Source organism: Urtica dioica, chromosome 7 (genome assembly GCF_054948205.1).
Source record: "Urtica dioica subsp. dioica isolate 48M chromosome 7, U.dioica_male_clone48M_v1_H2, whole genome shotgun sequence".
NCBI lineage: Eukaryota > Viridiplantae > Streptophyta > Magnoliopsida > Rosales > Urticaceae > Urtica > Urtica dioica.
In genome coordinates, this window is record NC_142762.1 from 23,711,882 (window position 1) to 23,733,134 (window position 21,253).

Genomic DNA, 21,253 nt, shown 5'->3' on the forward strand with positions numbered 1-21,253 from the left:
GATCTTTAGACATCAAATTTAGAACTTTGGATGGAAAAATAGAAGTTTGGACACTTAACCTATGACTTTGGATCCCAAAGTACCTACAATCCCAAATTCGAACGTTTGACCTCATATCTAGAAATTTTGACACTAATAATAATCTTGGATTCCAAATCTAGAACATTGGACATCAATTAAGAACTTAGGTCACAAAATAAGAACATAAGACCTAAAATACGAACCTTAAACACCTAATTCATACTTCAAGACACGAAATCCAGAATTTTAAACCACAAATAAGAGATATTGATCCCAAATAAGAATTTTTGACATATTTGAACTTAAAATCTAGAACCTTTGACCTAAATCTAAAACCTTTGACCTAAATCTAGAACTTTGGACGGCAAATTTACAACTTTGGACACGTAATAAGAATATACGACTGAAAATCTAGCACTTTTGAACCCAAAGTTGAACAAGGGTCCCAATTTTTGTAACTTTTAACAATACGTAAGAACTTAGGACCTATATCTAGAATTTTGGATCTCAAATAAGAACTTTAGGAATCTAGAGCTTTGAACCAAAATCATGAACCTTTTGAACCAAATCTAGATATTTTGATACCTAATGTTCTAGATTTAGGTTCTTATGTACTTATAGGTGTCCAGCGTTATAGTTTTGGGGTTAAAAATACTTGTTTCTAGTCTTAAGCTATTATTTAGGGTTCAATATGATAGATTTTGTGTGTTAAGATCTTATTTGGCGCGCTAAGTTCTAAATTTAATGGTCCAAAGTTCTAGTTTAAGGGTTTGGAGTTTTAGTTTAGCGGTCCTAATTTGATATTAGGTGTCCGTAGTTCTAGGTTTGGGTCCAATTTTCTATACTTTTGGTCCATAGAATTTATATGGGGTTGTCATTTCTAGATTTGTTGTTCAAACTTCTTACTACATATCCAAAGTTCTAGACTTGTGGTCCAAAGCTCTAATTTTGTGTCCTAAGTTCTAGGCGAGAAGTACTCATCGCCGTGGCGGGATTGTACAACGGTACACTGTACCCTGTACAAGGTCATAATATCTCGTCATAGCGAGATTGTACAACGGCAAGGCCATGACTTTATTTCGTCGCGGCGAGAAGTACTCCTGACCGCGGCGAGATTGTACAAGGTCCAGGCTGTCCATTTTTTTTACAACGGGATAGAATAACCATTGTAAAAGCACACATATTTCGCAACAATTCAAAATAACCGTTGTAACATATGTACTTTTCACACTTAATTTAAGTGTTGTGAAAAGTTCGTTGTGTAATTCACAGTTTGTAGTGATGAAAGAAAAATAGTCTGTCGAGAGTAGCTCGCCTGTCTCGAGAACCTCGTAGTCAAACTAAATCTCGAAATTAAGACCACTTAAAATTGCCACTTGAGCTTGGGGCGTAACTTCCGACCACGAGGAAATACGAGGGGATATATTTGATGTGGTACGTACTTCTTGTAATGGTATAAGAAAAAACAGTATTGATTTTTTTTGTATTGACCAAGTCTAGTCGATATACACAGTTCTTTGTTGAGACTTAATTACTTTTTTTCATCAATCATCTGGCCGTGTGTCGTCGATATTTGCACTGAAATGGAGCCACACAACATGAGCACATAATCTAAGATTGGACACAGAGCAGAAGTTGGCCGTGTCTCGGCGAGTGAACAAGGCTTAGGTGGTGGCGCACGATTATATCCCAAAAATATGACGGTGTACTATGAGCAAATTAGAAATTTATTCTAATATAAATTCTTAATTCCACCGGTTAATAGCTCTTTTTGCCACCAATGATGTAAGTGGTATTACTCAAATTTAAACTTCAAATTTTCGATAACCACTTCTAAAAGTAACAATAAATTAATGGGATTCGGCATCATCATAATTATAAGAAAAACACAACAATTTTCTCATAAATCTTGTTTTTATAAAACATCAAAACCTAGTTTGAACATTGATTGAAAAAAAAACCACGAAAGCGTTTAACGAATCGAAATTACTTATGCATTGATATTAGAGTCTACAATAACTTGGTTTCTAGATAAAAGTCTCATTCTTGTTATTGCCCTCAAAGCAATAAAATATCTTGTCAAACTTGTCCATGTGATGAGGCTCCAAAGCTATGGCCACAGACAAACCCCCAGTTTGATGATTACTTGGGAAGATGTAAGCCTTCTCGTACTTAATGGTTCCCGGTCCTGTGTAAATCGGTGGACCCCACCCGAAATCAGCGTCAGTGAGCCCTATCTTAGCCCAACTAGTAATCTGAAAATTAGGACCGTAGAAAAGATGAGGCCCTATTTTCGCAGCCGTTAGATCCGGCGACATTAGCACGAGATGGTCCATCGCGGATCTCAGGTATTCTTCATCCATCCGAATCAAGGCCTCGTGAATCTTTGCCGCGGCGTAAGCTAATGGCTCCGACTCCAGATCTCCGACCTGAGCAACGGAGACAGCGCGGAAAATGGCGTTGCCGAAGAAGCCACGTGGCAGCTGTGGCTTCCACCTATTGAACCTGGCGTCAAAGTTGAGATTTGTTTTAAACTTAGTTGACTTAAACCTTGAATGTTCAGTTGAGCGAGGTTAACCTTAACCAAAGCATCTTAAAACAACGGTTAACGCTGGTTATATTTAAAGAAATCCCCAAAATACTCTATTTTTTAATCAATTTATTTGAATAAAATACCCATCTTTACCTGGCGTCTACTGGGAACATCAGCCTTGTCTTTTCTCCACTGCCAATTCCGCGGGCTTTGCAGACGCATTTCCAGATATGCCCCGTCAAAACCTCGAAGGTAGAATAGTTATGACCACCGTTGGATTTGTCGGCTGTCGCGGCTTTAATTAAATCTAGTTGCTCACTGGTCAGTCCGAAGACTGAAATCTTGACGGCGTTGGGCTCAGCTGGGTTGTTACAGATTTGGGGGGACTGTGAGCATGAGTATTCAGGGTGATCGAACTTGGGTTGAGGAGGGTCGCGAGGGCAAAGTAGTAAAGCACGGTCCAGAAATGGTTGAGTTGAAATTTCGAGACCGCGAGCAATCTCTGACCACGACTTAACAAGATGGAAAGCTGATGATCCGTCCATACCGTGGTGTTCTCCGCGGACGCCGACTGAGACGCCACCGCACCTGAAATTAGTCACCTGAAACGCGATTTAAGCATTAATATACTTGGCCGCAAATATTGCAATACTATTAACACACACACACAAAAAAGAACCTAAAATTTATTTGGAGCGGTACCCCCATAAGTTTTTTATTATTATTATTATTATTACTTTACTCTATCTAAGTTAGATTCGATGACAGCGTAGTAATAAATACCTGCACCGCCAACATAGGGTAGGATGAAATATCTTGATTGCCGAGGTCAATAAAAGGGAGAAGAACAAGCATCTCTGGCGACGGAGCCAAGTCTCCGAGAGCTTCGATGTTGGAGTCAGTCTGAGCCTCCAGAAACGGAACGCCCTCGTCGTTGCAGTCGAGCTCTAGGACTCCATTTCCGTCGAGCCTGCACCGACCGGCCAGTGGGTAGAAGTAGACCAGAGTCTTGCTCAACGACTCCCTCAGCGCCGCCGCAAACTCGGCGCTATCTATCTTCGGCCGGTAAATGTAGACACAAGAGTTGTAGCGAGGGAATAAATTCGTTCTATCGAGCAGCGTAAAAGGTATCGACCGTCGAGCCATCTTCTCGGCCGGCTTCACGGTTGATTCCTTCCTCGTCTTGACCTCGATCATCATCTTATTTTTGTGTCTCTACTCTAGCCACTTCAAAAATAAGAAGAAAGTAGTTTGTTTGATACTCTTTATTCTTTATTGATGCAAATATATAGTATGGTTGAGAAGATGCCATATTTATGTTGGTTTGTTACGAGTAATTCCTTCCATGTGACGTGTAACGGTGTAAGGGAATAGCCACAGTTAATTTTTTTTTTATTGTCTTCGCCTACTAACGTTATATCACTTTAATGCGCGTCTTTATAGCTGCTGGACCATGCACTAATTGAAACGACAGCTGTTTATTCAGTAATGTCTCAAAATATTAAATGGAAATGTTGACTTTTTATACGCCCTCTCTCTCTCAAAAATGAAAAAACGGGGAATAACAAGAAATCAAAGCGAAATAAACAATCAAAACACAATAGAAAAAACTTCCTGCACAAACAATGTATAATGATTGAGAGCCAAAAACAGGAAAAAAAAAAAAAAAAGATGATCACACGAGGATTTTTATCATGGTTTAGATGGACGTGATCATAATCCATAATACAGTCAACACATAAGTATTCTATTGCGATCCACTATCTTCGAGCAATGATATGATTATTGCTTCAAAATATACCTTCAACATATCAAAGCAGAGCACAAAAATAGATGAAAAAATAGAATTAAAAGAAAGTCTAAATTAAAACTAGTTAATCGAATTACAATTAAAAGCGTATATCTCGATAATAACGCCAAAAACTTGTTGCAAAAAATCCACAGACGCAATCGCACGTGTCTTCCAAGTAATATAGTATACTAACACTACTACAAAACCAGGATTCTACAACGCTTAAAAACAGTTGTAGAATGATTCTACAACGCTTCTTAAGCGTTGTAGAATCCTGCGTTGTAGAAGCTTCTACAACGCTTAAAAATCCGTTGTAGAATCCAACAGCTTTCTACAACGCTTAAATATCCGTTGTAGAAACTAAGATTCTACAACGGATTTTTAAGCGTTGTAGAAGCTTCTACAACGGTTAGAATCCATTGTGTAATTTTCTAAAATTTTCAAACATCTCGCCGCGGCGAAGTATATTTCTCGCCGCGGCGACATATTCTACAACGGATTTTTGATCCGTTGTAGAATCACTACGCCGCGGCGAGAAATATACTTCGCCGCGGCAAGATGTTTGCCGCGGCGAGGTACGTTCCGAGCCGCGGCGACAACATTCTACAACGGATAATTAAGCGTTGTAGGAAGGTGATGATTTTTTTTTTAAAACTCGCCGCGGCGAAGAAAAAATCTCGCCGCGACGAGGATAAGATTTCTTATTTGCCTACTCTCGGTATCTTTTCTCGCCGCGGCGAATAATATTTCCCGCCGCGGCTCGAATTACTTGCCGCGGCGAGAAGTATAGTTCGCCGCGGCGAGAATCATTTATTTTCAATCCAAAATCTGTTTTTACACGATACTCGCACCTGAAAATAATCTTCGATACAAAAAATATCTAATATATACATTCATCTTCAAATATCCTCATCTTCAAAACATTCAAAATCTAATATATACATCTACAACCAATCCATATATACATCTACAACCAATCCATAATTCAATAAAAAAAAAACTAGCTAATCATCACAGTTAATAAATGTTTGTACATAACTTACCCATTCTTCCCTAACTCTCTCTAAATCCTCCTTTGTATAGGATTTCTTATTTTCTAATTTTCCTACACCTCCTACGACTATATCACGCATATAAGAAATGACAAAATACCCGCATTCCGTGTTTCCCGTTTGTCTCGGAGCGTCCCAAGCCTTGATGTACGTTGATTGCCCGTTACTATGGGCGTTTTGATGCTCGAGCTTGAAATCAACAAGAACCCTATATAACACGAAGATTATAAGAGAAAAAACATCTAGAACGATTTATAATGAAAATTATTTAAGAAATCAAAATATTACCTTTTTATCAATCGATTTAAATCGATTGGGATTTTATTTCTCAACGGGTCAAAGAACATAGCGCTATTTCTCCAAAGGTCGAGGACAACGAGCATCCAATGCGCACCTTTGTTATACGGCATCAAAACTAATTCACCAAATTTGCAATCTCGTACCACGTTTCCAACGTCCTTGACTCGTTTTGACAAATAAGCCTCCTCGTCGTCATTTTCGATATACGAACTTAAGCTCGGATTTATAAAACAATAATTTCGAGTCTTCTTCGCCTTTTCTAGCCTCGAGCGTAGATAGCTATGACAAACAAATATTTAGTTGATCAAAACACTAAATATTGAATATTGATATTAAAAAACGCATATAAAGAAAACTCTTACTCCATATAAACCGTTATGCTCCCCGCGCCAATTTCCAAGTATTGCAAAAAATCGGAAATGTCATCAAATGACACAGGAATCGGGATAGCCGCGAGACTTGGACTAACATCGACCATAATCACATCCCCTTCCGGTAAGATTACTTTGTTGGCATGTTGAGCGAGCAATCGATACTTGGGATTAATCACCTTGTACGGAATCTTCTTAGCATCATCGATGCTAGCTTCACTCTCAAAACCGAGCTTTGAGAGTTGTTTGACAACCGGACCGCGACTCTCTATTCCCGAGTCCATTTCCATGACTCTCTTTGGCCACGAGACAAACCCGCCTATAGCATCTTCAACGGTTTGAGCTTCTTCGGTGGGAATTGGCAATTTTGCTTTTTTAATCAAAACCCCCAAAACGGCCACGCGTAAATTTCCTTCCTCCAAAGGTGAGAAATGAACTACGCCTCCATTCATGTACGCTCGCCCATTTGCAACATGAATTGTGCCTCCAAACTCGGTGTCATCAATGAAAAGAAGACACTCGACGCTTTCATCCGAACTCGGTGTCACCGGCGTGGTTGGATTCAAAGAGCAACTAGCACGAACACTATTGGGTTTTTCCACAACAATAGGATCGATCTTCGGACGATCATCAACAATGATAGGATCGATCTTCGGACGATCATCAACATCGTCGTGTTCTAAGCGAATCAAGAATTTTATCAATAACTTAATACCAAAACATTTATCTTTAATAAATAGATAAAAAAATTAAACATACCTAAATAGACCGCTTCATTGACGTGTTCTTCAACATTTGCCATCTCTTTATCATCAACAACCTTCGCGTTGAGATTCCCTTCCACTTGCTCGACACTAGGCGACTCGACATTAATGCTACCATTTCCACCGAAGGCCTTCATCACCAAAGACTTTAACTCGCTCATTTCCCGACGCATCTTCATTACTTCTTCGTTGGGCGTTGGAGGAACAAAATACTCAAAACGCGACGTGTGTTTGGATTGACCGCAAACTCGCGACGTTCCCAAAGCTTCTTGCAAAACACTCTTTCCCGATTCCGGCAACCATGTCCCTTGCGATGCTTGTTGGGATAACGTTTTCTACACATAAAATTATTTGAAAATAAAATTACAAGGTTAATTGTTATAACAAAGGTAAAGAACTTACGATTTTTTCTCCCATCAATTTGTCTTTCTCATCCTTGTAGTTATCTACGTCTTTCATTCGCGAGTCAATCCAAAGTTCCTCTTTCGTAGGCCATTCCCCCGTTTCGTCATGCTAGTAAAAAGTAATTATATAATAAATTAAAAAGTAATTGCAACATTTGAAATAACTAAAAGAAAAAAAATGAATCTAACCTTTTCTTGATCAAGCTTTCGATATCCATTTCGGCCCGTTCGAGATTTGTACACACTTTTTCCGATATTTGATTTCCCATGTTCCGATGTTTGTTTGAACATTTCGGTTCGTCTATACTCAACAAATGCTATCCAATCTTCTTCGGTGATACTTGTATAGTATTTCAAAATACAAGCCGGTCTCTTTAAGGCGATTGGTTCGTTGATTATGTCTTTGAGTAGATCATTGTATATCTCATGACGAAATAACCTTGCGGCTTCTCCGACTCTCATAAGGCAATCGTGTTTTTGTTCGATAGGAATCGTAAATCCTTCTTGCATTTCGTTCCAAATCCGTTCTTTAATTTGGGCGTTGTCTTTACATCTCCAATCACGCATCGAAAGTGGAACGTGTTCTCTTGCTAACACGCCAAAGTAACTCGACAACTCATCACCCTCTTTACCGATTGGTTGCCCTTTATCATCAAATTGTACCGGGATTTTTTTACCAAGTGTTTTAGCCTTATTAACCCGACCCATAAGAGTGTTTCTTCGTTTTCCTTGTTCATCGGAGTTAAGCGCTAGTTGTCTTCTAATTTTTCTTTTACCACTACCGCTAGAAGTAGTAGTAGTGGACGACATTGAATCTAATAAACAAAATTCAAAACATAATTTCAATTTTCAACTCAATTGTAATCAAAATTTCAACTCAAATGTAACAAAAATCCAATATAAACTCAACTCCAATCACAATATAAACTCAAATCCAATCCGATTCTAAACAAAAACACAATTTCAATCCCAATTCAATCTAATATCAAATATATTTCCCAATATACTAAAATCCAATATACTAAAATCCAATACAAATTCTTCCTAAGTTCAAATAAATACCAAATTCTAACTAAATAATAACATAAATCAAATTAAATTCAAAACAAGTTGGGAAATAACATACCCGGTGAAGGCGAGGACGTGGCGAGCGAGAGGCGAGGTGGAGGCGGGGTTGGGCGAGATGGAGGCGGGGCTGGGCGATGTGGAGGCGGGGCAGGGGCGAGGTGGAGACTGGGCGGGGTCAAGGTGGAGGCAATGAGTGAGGGTGAGGATTGGAGAGAGAGGGGCGGGGAAAAGAGAGTATGAGGGCCGGAGAGAGAGGGGCGGCGAGAAAAGAGGGTGGTGGCCGGAGACAGAGCGACGGCGAGAAGAGAGGGCGCACGGCGTGGTGGCGCGGAGAGAGATGAGTGAGAGGGAGAGAGCGCGCGAGGGCGCGGGGGCGCACGGCGTGGGCGCGTAGAAGGATGAGTGAGAGGGAGAGAGCGCGGGGGCTCAGCGAGGTGAGGGACGGAGAGAGAGAGAGGGGCCGAGAGAGAGAGAGTGGTGGGGAGAGAGGGGCGGAGAGAGAGAGAGAGAGTGGTGGGAAGAGAGAGATGAAAGGAATAAGAAATGAGGGAAAATTGAAAAAAAAAATGCTAAGTATATGAAATGGGCGCGGGTAGTTAAAAAAATTTGAAATTTTCAGATTTTAAGACGCTCCTACAACGCTTATTCTAAGCGTTGTAGGAGCTCGCCGCGGCGACGTGTATTTCCCGCCGCGGCGAGATGTTTCTACAACGCTTTTAATAAGCGTTGTAGGATCCTCGCCGCGGCGAAACCAAATTCTCGCTGCGGCAAGACTTACCCAGAAACGTCTCGCCGCGGCGAAAATGTGCTATCGCCGCGGCGAGGTAACCCTAGATGTTCTCGCCGCGGCAGTATACAATTTCCGCCGCGGCGAAATCTTTCTACAACGCTTAAATAAGCGTTGTAGAAGCCTCGCCGCGGCGACAGAGAATTCCCGCCGCGGCGAGGAATGCCCTCGCCGCGGCGAGCCTATATGTCTGGAACATGGTGCTCTCGGTAAGATTTTCGCCGCGACGACGACGTGTTCCCGCCGCGGCGCAATACTCCTGCCGCGGCGGGATTTGTACCTCGCCGCGGCGTGATTTGTCGCCGCGGCGAAGGCATATTTTTGCCGCGGCGAGGACATTCTACAACGCTTTTGGAAGCGTTGTAGAATGTCTCGCCGCGGCGAAGTAGAATTTCCGCCGCGGCGAGTGACACGAGACTGGTGATATAAATTCTCATTTCTGGTCTTTTTCACTTTGTACTCTCTCATAACCTCACTCGAAAAAATATTTCCAGTACCTTTTCTACTCATTCTAGAGCGTCCTCGTTTACTAGTCTCATCTACACATTCAAATCTTGTAAGTTCTTCTTTAACTTCTTCTAATTGTTGTTCTCTTGATAGTTTACTAATTAGAATTGGTAATTTTTTGTATAATTAGGGTTTTTCTATGAATATGAGGAAGTGGATGTGGGAGAATAGATTGAATGAGATATATCGGAAAGGTGTAGATGAGTTTTGTGATTTTGCTAGAGAGAACATGGTAGATTTGAAATCTATTCGTTGTCCTTGTATTAAATGTGGAAATCATAGATATTTTTCGATTGATGTCGTTCGGACCCATTTGTTTGCATATGGAATAATGACCTCGTATCAAAGATGGTTCTACCATGGTGAGGTTTTTCGTTCTACGGCAAATGAGGATGATGTTGAAGATGATATTGATGATATGTGCGGAATGATGAATGATTTGGAGGACGATTTTGTTGAGCGACCGAAATTGTTTGAGTCCATGATGAATGATGCGGAGACACCATTATATGAAGGGTGTACAAGCTATTCGAAGTTGTCATTTTTAGTTACATTATTTCATTTGAAGGCGTCGGGGGGTTGGACAAACACTAGTTTTACTCTATTGTTGGAAACACTGAAAGATGCATTTCCGAAAGACAATAAAGTACCTTTAAGTATGTATGAAGCAAAGAAGACTTTGGGTACATTAGGCATGAAGTACGAGAAATTCCATGCGTGCCCAAATGATTGTGTTTTATATAGACACGAGTATGAAGATCTAGATGAATGTCTGACGTGCAAAGAGTCACGGTGGAAGAAGGGTAAAATTCCATGTAACGGGGTTAAAGGAGTTCCAGTTAAGGTACGTACATTTTCATCACTTGATTAGGAAATACATGTAGCTCATATTCATTATTTATTACTGATTTTCATTAAATATATTTCAGTCATTATGGTACATTCCTCCAATGCCGCGCTTTCGTCGAATGTTTAATAGTGTCAAACACGCGAAGAACATGGTTTGGCACTCCGAAAAGCGTATCGATGATGGTATGTTGAGACATCCTACTGATGCTGCACAGTGGAAATCATTCGATTTAGAGTATAAGGATTTCAGTGTTGATACTCGAAATTTGCGCCTTGGTTTAGCTTCTGATGGAATGAACCCGTTCAGCATGATGAGCAGTAAATGCAGTGTTTGGTTTGTTATACTTGTGAACTACAATCTCCCTCCAAAGCTATGTATGAAGAGAAAGTTCTTGATGTTAACGCTTTTGATTTCAGGACCGAATCAACCAGGAAATGATATTGATGTCTATTTGGCACCGTTGGTCGATGATTTGAAGATGTTATGGGAGAAAGGGATGGAAGTTAAAGACGCTTACCGTGGAGATTCGTTCAACTTAAGGGCAATGTTAATGTGGACTATTAACGATTTTCCGGCCTATGGAAACTTGTCAGGATACTCTGTGAAATGCTCGATTGGTTGTCCGATTTGCATGAAAGACACATCTTCCATCCGTTTGAAGCATGGTAAGAAAAATGTTTTTCTGGGTCATAGAAGATTCTTACCAAGAGATCACTCGTATAGAAGATTGAAACAAGCATTTGATGGAAATTCAGAAGAACGACCCCCTCCTAGAATTTTGTCTGGTGAAGATGTCTATGAGATGGTTAAAAACGTCAATGAAGTGCTTGGGAAAAGAAAGCGGAGTGCTAGTACTAAAGAATCGTTCAAAGAGAATCCTTGGAAGAAGAAATCGATTTTCTACGACCTTCCTTATTGGAAGACACACTACGTCCGGCATTGTCTGGATGTTATGCACATCGAGAAAAATGTTTGCGAATCGCTTATTGGTACACTTCTTGATGATCCAAATAAATCGAAAGACGGAATACAATCTCGATTGGATCTCAAAGAGATGAATATAAGAAGCATTTTGCATCCCGAGGAGGGGGGTGGGAAAAAAACAAAATTACCACCGGCAAAGTACACTCTAGATCGAAAGGAGAAGAAGAAATTGTGTAACTGGTTTGCTTCTATTAAAGTCCCCGAAGGTCATTCGTCAAATTATAAGAGGTTCGTGTCTTTGAAAGATTTGAGGCTCACTGGAATGAAGACGCACGACTGTCATGTGCTGCTACAACAAATGTTGCCTCTTGCTTTGCGAGGAATTGTGCCAAAAGATGTGAGGTTTGCAATATCAAAGATATGTGTATTCTTTGTTGTCGGTCCGTCTCGGACCGACGGGGACTAAGGCGTCACTTCGACCCACGCGATTGACGCAAGGCCTCGAGGGGCGAACCCTTGCCTCGGCCTTTGGCCGGCCCAAACCAATGGTCGGGCCGAGGGTCGGCCGGCCAGTGGCCGGCCATATGCTCAGCCGGCCAATGACCGGCCATATGCTTGACCGGCCTGTCGCCGGCCCAAAGGTCAGTCGGCCATGTCCAAGGCCGGCACTCCAAGGCCGGCCCTCCTCCATGGCCGGCCCTCCTCCATGGCCGGCCCTCCATGGCCGGCACTCCAAGGCCGGCCCTCCTCCATGGCCGGCCCTCCATGGCCGGCACTCCAAGGCCGGCCCTCCTCCATGGCCGGCCCTCCAAGGCCGGCCCTCCTCCATGGCCGGCTCTCCATGGCCGGCCCTCCAAGGCCGGCCCTCCTCCAAGGCCGGCCCTCCTCCATGGCCGGCTCTCCGTGGCCGTCACTCCAAGGCCGGCACTCCAAGGCCGGCCCTCCTCCATGGCCGGCTCTCCATGGCCGGCCCTCCAAGGCCGGCCCTCCTCCAAGGCCGGCCCTCCTCCATGGCCGGCTCTCCATGGCCGGCCCTCCAAAGCCGGCCCTCCTCCAAGGCCGGCCCTCCTCCAAGGCCGGCCCTCCTCCATGGCCGGCTCTCCATGGCCGGCCCTCCTCCAAGGCCGGCCCAACCTTGCTCACTCGGCCAAGGGGTCTTCAAACCACCCCTTGGCTGCCTATAAATATGAGGGTCTCTCCCTTGACCTAGGTAATCCATTCTTGAGTACGGAAACGCTGTCGAACTCGTACCTCGCTCGTTTCTCTCAAGTCTCGGCCTCTAAACACCCCTAAAACCTCTATACTCCACCTCAATCCCACTAATGTTGAGCGTCGGAGAGGTAAACAGGGGCACCCCCCCTGTTTCCCCTTTGTAGTTCACAATCTCTTGCTTGCTTTTCAGGTATCGAGACGAAGTGAGCTTCACCCACAGCTAAGGGACGACTTGGGATACCAAGTCCGACACGCTCGAGCCGGAGTGAGACCACTTGGTCCGGCCTTGGGTCTAACCACTCTGGGCTCCTAAATAGTTGTCCAAAAATCAGCGACAACATTCTTTAACTCGATTTTCTCGAAGGTCATCGATCCAACTCGATTGGATTTAATGCAGTCAGAATTGGTGAAAACTCTGTGCTTGCTCGAAAAGATCTTTCCACCTTCGTTTTTCGACATAATGATCCACTTAACCGTCCACTTGGTACGTGAAGTGAAATTAGGAGGGCCCGTATTTTTACGGTGGATGTATCCAATCGAACGTTATATGAAAGTGTTGAAAAGTTACGTGAAGAACTACAATAGGCCGGAAGGAAGCATAGTTGAAAATTACATAGCAGAAGAGTCGGTTGAGTTTTGTTCTGAGTATTTAGCTAAAACAGACGAAATTGGGTTACCCAAGAATACCAATTTTGATTCAAAACCTCTATCTAAAGGTATTTTTTTAACACTTTATTTGTTTATTTAAATTATATATGAACATTATTTTTAAGTATTTGTATCATTATAGGTACTTATTCGATCGTCAACCGAAAAGAATGGGAGCAAGCAAGTCTCCATGTGCTACACAACGTTTCCGAGGTCAAGCCATTTGTTGATATTCATTTGAATGAGTTGAGAGTGAATAATCCAAAGAAGGGTAGAAATGAAAAATGGTTGCAAGAAGAGCACAACCGTTTGTTTCAAAACTGGCTTGGAAAACGCATATTTAAAGAGGCAGGACATTCATCTACGTTGAGTAAACTATCTGGCGGGCCTTCCTCAATGGTTACAAGGTACACTGCTTGGTCTGTTAATGGTTTTACATTTTACACAAAGGAACAAGACAATAAGCATCCCGTACAAAATAGTGGTGTTACATTGTTTGCGGAAGCTTTACATGTTTCGTCGGCAAAAGATAAGAATCCAAAACATGCTTTTATGAAGTATTACGGATACATTGTAGATATTTGGGAACTTGATTATTGCGGGTTGCGAGTCGCATTATTCCAGTGCAAATGGGCAGACAATAATCACGTTAAAGTTGATAATGACGGAGTTACAATTGTCGACTTTAGACGGATTGGCTACGAGAATGATTCATTTATTTTGGCTTCGCAAGCAAGTCAAGTGTTTTATGTTTCGGATCCAGCAAATCCTGAGTTATCGTTAGTGGTTCATATGAAAGCGAGAAACGGTAACGAAGAAGAAGACGAAGACATGTCTAGCATTCCTCCGTTCACAATCAGGATTACCGCCAATTGATCAAGAGGTGGATGATCTTGATAATGACGATGTTTCACATCTACTTCGTAAGGATATAGATCCTATTTTTGTGTAGATAGGATGTTGAACATTTAGATAATGTATTTTCATTTTGGATTTGATGTTCTTCTCCTGTAGACAACGTTATTTTCCATTCAAAATTTCTCTATACAATGTCATTTACATTAAAATTACATTTCTCCGACATCGCCGCGGCTGAGTACAACTCTCGCCGTGGCAGGATCATCTCGCCGCGGCGAAATACAAATCCTGCCGCGGCGAGGACCCTTCTACAACGCTTAAACAGGCGTTGTAGAAACCTCGCCGCGGCAACGTATATTACATGCCGCGGCGAGGATATCCCGCCGCGGCGGGAATATTACCTCGCCGCGGCGAGACAATGTCTTGAAAAATACAGACTCTCGGTATAAAAAAATGAAAATCTCGCCGCGGCGAAATATAAATCCTACCGCGGCGAGGACCCTTCTACAACGCTTAAAGAGGCGTTGTAGAAACCTCGCCGCGGCAACGTATATTACATGCCGCGGCGAGTATATCCCGCCGCGGCGGGAATATTACCTCGCCGCAGCGAGACAATGTCTTGACTCGCCTCGCCTGGCCGAGCTCGTCAGCTCACCTCGCCCGGTCGAGCTCGTCAGTTCGCCTCGCCCGGCCGAGCTCACCAGCTCGCCTCGCCTGGCCGAGCTCATCAGCTCGCCTCGCCCGGCCGAGCTCATCAGCTCGCCTCGCCCGGCCAAGCTCATCAGCTCGCCTCGCCCGGCCGAACTCATCAGCTCGCCTCGCCTGGCCGAGCTCGTCAGCTCGCCTCGCCCGATCGAGCTCGTCAGTTCGCCTCGCCCGATCGAGCTCGTCAGTTCGCCTCGCCCGGCCGAGCTCACTACAGACTCTCGGTATTAAAAAAATGAAAATCTCGCTGCGGCGAAGTAATATTTTAGCCGCGGCGTTAACCACTCGCCGCGGCGGGGACTATACGGTGCCGCGGCGAGACTAGTCACGCCGTGGCGAGAAAGGTACCTAACCGCGGCGAAGAAGCACTCTACCACCTAATCATTCACTTTTTTTTCCAATATTTTAACCTGTTCTCCAACTAAAAATGATCCAATTAAAATTTCTACAATCAATAAAACAAACAAAACTAGTCTTAAACATATAACATCAAGTTTCAAACATATATGAAATAAAACACACCAAACGAGTCTCAAACAAAGACTGAGGTCTCAAACACACAAATAAAACACAGTAATCTAGTCATAAACATAAACAAACCAAGCGAGTCTTAAACTGAAACTTAAATTTAAAAAGAGTTTGAAATTCATATGGAAGAGTTGGTGTTGTTGGTTGTTGAAATTTACTCGTCATTCGGTGGTGGTGGTGGTGGGTTCGCCGGATATTGAGGAGGTGCCATATGCGGTGGCCACTCTGGTGGTGCGTACGGATAGTCGGAGTACTGAGGATATGGAGGAAATAACACCTGATTCTCTTGGTTGATGTCCCACCGAGAGTAGAGATCATTCAACTGGTTGATGTGAGAGGCGCCATACTCCGCTTGTTGGTGCATGTACTGTTGCGTGTGTTGGAACCCGCCGACGAGATAGTTGAAGCAATGAGCAATGTAGTCGATGGTGGCGGGGTCGATTACCGGAGGTGCTGGTAAGCGCAATAGGGGCTCCGCTTCCCCCTCTTCCTCCGCGGCCTCCGCTTCTTCCGCTCCCTCCGCTTGTGGATCCTCCCTAATCTTGTACCGCTCGATAATGGAATCCGTAATAGGCCCCATTGAACTGTGGATCGTATCCCTTTTCGAGCGTGGTACCCCCGCATTTGTACAAAGGCCGGTAATGATCGCCGGATATGGCAAACCGTGTCATTCATTAGTATAGTCGAGTTTCTTCATCCAATTATAGATGAATCGACCGACGTTAATGGAAAGGCCTTTAACAATGCAGAACACACCTGGATACGATCCTCGTCGAGAGTGGTGAAGTGCTTGATCGGATAGAGACGAGCGCAAACAAAGTAAATCCACGCTTTAGCGATCCTGATGAGTTGGTCACGCTTGAGTACCCTTTTTCCTTTTTCAGTGACCCAATCCTCTCCCAAAATGCACAACACCCGCGACATCTCCTCATGGCTGCAACTTCTTAGCCATTCTCGATAGCCCTCATTCTCGAAAGGCACATCTGGGGTCCCAAGAAGATCGTTGATAGCTTCGATACTCATATCGACCGGTTTCCCACGGACCGTCACAACATCACCTTGGGAGTCCGGCAAGTTTGCGTAGAATTCGTACACAAAGTTGATGTTCGATTCGAACTCGAGTACAGCACAGTACCTCCCCCAATCATGACCAACTATGCTGTTGCGGATTTGCTTTCCTATATCCGACGTATTGCTTAGTGTGAATCCTCTCTCATGGATAATGTTACGCGGCAAGATTTTGTCGTAGCGTTCCTCCGCGACCTTGCTAGTAAAGATACTCGAGTTGTATTCCTCTTCGGGAGACTGTTGACGAGGTCGCTTGCCTTTTACTTTACTCTGACCTCTGGAAGAGCTCGGAGCCTTGGGGACCGCCGTGTTTTTAGTTCGACGCATTTTCAAGCTCCTACAAAACATAATCATAAACAATTGTACAATTAACATATAACAAATTATATATCAATTCCAAGAATATATATTTAAACATCTATGTAACAATATGTCACAAATTCATTGAACAAATCGATCAATCACAAATTCATAAACAATTCAATCTCAACATTAATGTACATAACCATTTTAACCACAAACCTATGTAACAATATGTCAAACACAATCCGGACATTTCAATTTAACTCAAATTCTCATACAAATTCATTCATATCAACAAAACCATAATTTCACTAAATTCACTCATTCAAATTCCACTAACCTAAATTCACTCATTCAAATTCCACTAACCTAAACCCTAATTTCTTGTTCCAAAAAGAGAAAATCAAACAAAACCCTAAATTTGTGAACTAAAAAAATCAAACTATATGCAATTCGGGTAAACACAAGAAATCCATATCAACAACACGAAATTAAATCAATAAACCACCTTAAAAAAGTTTTAAATTCATACCTTACAATGAGGCGGCAAGAGAGAGAGAGAGAGAGGCGCTAGAGGAAGCACGGCGAGAGAAAAATGGCGGCGAGGACAAGGCGAGAGAGAGTTGGCGGCGAGGACAAGGCGACGGCGAGATTTTTGGGCGGCGAGGACGTGGCGAGGAATTTTGGAAGAGAAAAACTGAAAAGATGCGGCCGAAAATGGTTGTCTCGTGTGTGGGTATTGGAAAAAATGAGAAAAAAAACTGAAAACGGCCTTTTATAGTGAAAACCTAAAAAATCTCGCCGTGGCGAAAATATGTCTTTGCCGCGGCGAGACAGTTTCTTAAAAAACTGCTTGGCCACGGTATCCATCTCGCCGCGGCGCAGGATATTTCTAGCCGCGGCGAAACTTATGTCGCCGCGGCGAGAAATATCTATCGCCGCGGCGAATAGATTCTACAACGCTTGTAAATAGCGTTGTAGAATGGTCGCCGCGGCGATGTTGAAATTGTGCCGCGGCGAGGCCCATCCTTCTACAACGCTTTGACTATGCGTTGTAGAAAGTCCTCGCCGAGGCATAAATCACGTGGTGCCGCGGCGAGGATTCTACAACGGATTGTGTAAACGTTGTGGAAAATCTGAAATTTAAGTACTTCTACAACGCTTAACAAAAGTGTTGTAGAATAACTAAGTTTCTACAACGCTTAACTTTAAGCGTTGTAGAAACCATCAGATTCTACAACGCTTATCCATAAGCGTTGTAGAAACACCGAGATTCTACAACGCTTAGCCATAAGCGTTGTAGAAACACTATGTTTCTACAACGCTTATGTTAAGCGTTGTAGAATCCCTAGTTTCTACAACGCTTATGTTAAGCGTTGTAGAAAGTGGGTTGTATAATCCAACATTTGTAGTAGTGTAAAAGTACGGGTATTGAATCCCATTAAGACTAAGTTTAATTAATAATTCAATCAACTAGAACAAACTGAACTCAACATATTGGGGGAAGATAGTTATCACAAAACTTTGACAATACTATTACAAATTGGGGATTGCACAGCGGTACAGAACCGTTGTGGAAATCTTCCACAATGGTTTTGTACCGTTGTGGAATCCTCCGCTGTGGAATGTTTCCACAACGGTACTCATCCCGTTGTGAAAAAGTAATGATTCCACAATGGGACAAGTCCCGTTGTGGAAATATCCATGATTCCACAACGGGACAGTCCGTTGTGGAAAAATTTAACAGATTTAAGCACCTCGCCGCGGCAACGTGTATAGTTCGCCGCGGTGAATCTTTCCACAATGGTACAATTGTATCGTTGTGTAAAGTCTCTCCGCGGCAGGCAAAATATACACGTTGCCGCGGCAAAAAAAATTGTTTTTTTTCGGGTAACTCGCCGCGGCCACGTTATCTTTTCTCCTCGGCGTGATCTTCTACAACGGTAATTCTGTACCGTTGTGGAAGATCTCGCTGCGGCGAAAACATAACGTGGTCGCGGTGAGTTTATGTTGATTTTTTTTATAAAAAAAAAACTCGTCGCATCAAGGTACATTTTTTTGCAGCGGCGAGTTGTATTCCCTGGAAAATTTTCCGCGGCATGACCTATCACATGCCGCGGCCAAATTGTACATGAGAGCTATTTTTGCAGTTTTCTAATTAAAAAACTTGAAAACGAAATTATATTTCCGAAATCAAAATATTCATAACATCCAAAACATATCCATTACATCCAAAACAATATATATATCCAAAAACATCCAAAACAAATATCTATATAATCCAAAATCAAAATAATATTCACATTCTATAATAGTTTGTACGTAAAATACCCACTCTTGTCGAACTTTTTCTAAGTTATCCGGTGTATATGACTTCTTCAATTGTAATTTATCTAGACCAACTCCAACAATATCACGCATATAACTTAAGACATAATACATGCATTCAGTGTTTCAAATAACATGTAATTAATTTACCTTTTTTATCAACTTCCTTAAATCGGATGGAATTTTATTTTTCAACGGGTCAAAGAACATCGCTTGATCTTTCCAAAGATCAAAGACATCCAATGATCATTTAAATTGTACGGCGTCAAAACTAGTTGTCTTGATTTTCAATTTCGTACCATTTTGCCGGTTTGCTTGACTCGTTTGGAAAAATGGGCCTCGTCGTTGTTGGTTTGGAGGTAGCAACTCAAACCCGCTTCTACAAAAACACATTACTTCACTCCGCTTATTTTTATATAATATCGATTGTAGATAACTACGAAAAACAAATATTGAATTAGTTAATAAATGAAGTATTGTATATTGATATAAGAAAAATAATATTAAAGAAATATTTATCCCATGTAAACCGTGATGCATGATGCGCCAATTTCCTCAAATCTAAGGAATTCTCTAACATCATCAAACGTCACCGGAATAGGCACTACGGCGATACTTGCACAAACTTTGACATTGATTGAATCCCCTTTCGGTAACATTAATCGGTTAGCATGTTGTGCGAGCAATCAAAACTTTGGATTAATCAACTTGTATGAAATCTTCTTATCGTCTTCGGCGCTAGGTTCACTATCAACACTGACCTTCAACACTTGGGTGACCACCGGGCCGTGACTCTCTTTTGCAATTTCGGTTTCTACTAATCTCTTTGGCCACTTAACGAACCCCCTACGGTTTCTTCAATAGTCTTGGCTTCGGCGGTGGGAATCGGCAAAAAACCTTTCTTAATCAAAGCCGCCGCAACGCTTACTCGTACGTTTACATCCTCCAAAGATGAGAAATGAATGGATTCGGCTTTCATGTACGCTCACCCATTCGCTACATGAACCATGCCTCCATTCGAAAAGTTATCAAGGAGGAGAAGGCATTCGATGCTTTCATCCGAACATGGTGTCACCGGCGTGGTTGGATTCATTGAGCGACTTGCTCGAACACTATCGAGTTTGTCGATAATTAGAGGATCGACACGCGGACGCTCTATGACACCAACATTGAGATCCACGGTAACTTCATGTTGACATTGTTTATCTAATAAATTCACTAATGTTATAAAAAAAAGTATAAAAATATTTAACTTTATTACTTGTATTAAAAAATTGAAAATTACCTAAAGACGTCATTTCATTACCCACGTCTTCATCACAATCTTTAGCCATGTCATCATCACCACCCTCATCTCTTCATCATCACCCTTAACCATCTCTTCATCGTCAACAATCTTTTCATATGCAACATCTTCATTTGTGGGACGTAGAACATTAGGCAACTCGTAATTAGCATCTTTGAGACTCAAACCATTTTGAGTTAAGGCTTTCATGATGAAAGTTTTTAACTCACACATTTCTCGACGTAACTTAATTACCTCGTTGGTCGAGTTTGAAGGACGAGATACGAAATTGCAACTTGAGGAGTATCTAGATTGCCCACGAACACGACCGAAATGTTCCTTAGTTCCCAAAGCGTCTTGCAAGACACTTCTCATTGACTCTTCCGTAACTTCTTGAGTTAACTTTCCCTTCACATATTATTCGATGTTAATAACATTATAATATTTAATTGATATTTTCAAAATGAAAAAACTTACGATTTTTTCTCCCATTGGCTTATCTTTCTCATCCTTGTAGTTTATTTCATCCTTCATTCTCGACTCAACCTATAATACCTCTTTTGTATGCTGTTGTCGCACGAAAATGAACAACTATTGAAAACCTCGGGCGGTTCGATCCAAGGCCGGACCAAGTGATCGCACCCGGGCCAAGAGTGTGAACTCGAAAGTCTCGAGCTAGGGTTTTCTCCGATCAACCAGCCTCTCGGAAGAGGTAGGGGGTGAGGAGGAGGAGTGACCGTGCCTTGGTTGTCGGCTGCCTACGTACCCGTGTGTGGGATCAGGTCAGAACAAGGTTCAAGCATGTAAGACGCAGTATGAGGCGCGGAGCCTTGGTGGAGAGGCGTGCTCAACGAAGGAGACGAGGCGCGGAGGAGTCCTCGGCGACGTCTCAGAACTTCGGAGATCGCGTATGCGAGAGAGAATGTGTGTTTTCTCTCTTTTGGA

General features: G+C 42.5%; 1 protein-coding gene across 1 annotated transcript; it reads right to left on the reverse strand.

Annotated features, from left to right (window-relative positions):
- Positions 1 to 1,896: 1,896 nt before the first annotated feature.
- Positions 1,897 to 3,862, reverse strand: LOC149390487 (shikimate O-hydroxycinnamoyltransferase-like). Its single transcript, XM_089621425.1, has 3 exons — positions 3,338 to 3,862; positions 2,708 to 3,156; positions 1,897 to 2,526 (listed from the first exon to the last, which is right to left on the reverse strand). Exons 1-3 carry the CDS (start codon positions 3,752 to 3,754, stop codon positions 2,049 to 2,051), a joined length of 1,344 nt encoding a protein of 447 aa, XP_089477551.1. The 5' UTR covers positions 3,755 to 3,862; the 3' UTR covers positions 1,897 to 2,048.
- Between the last annotated feature and the right edge of the window lie 17,391 nt (positions 3,863 to 21,253).

Bases quoted from the DNA above. Each gene is read 5' to 3' on its own strand.
- LOC149390487 (XM_089621425.1), bottom strand. From the start codon at position 3,754: ATGATGATCGAGGTCAAGACGAGGAAGGAATCAACCGTGAAGCCGGCC. The intron at 3,157-3,337 runs GTATTTATTACT...ATCGCGTTTCAG, and splicing joins ACCCTATGTTGGCGGTGCAG to GTGACTAATTTCAGGTGCGG. The intron at 2,527-2,707 runs GTAAAGATGGGT...CTTTGACGCCAG, and splicing joins ATGTTCCCAGTAGACGCCAG to GTTCAATAGGTGGAAGCCAC.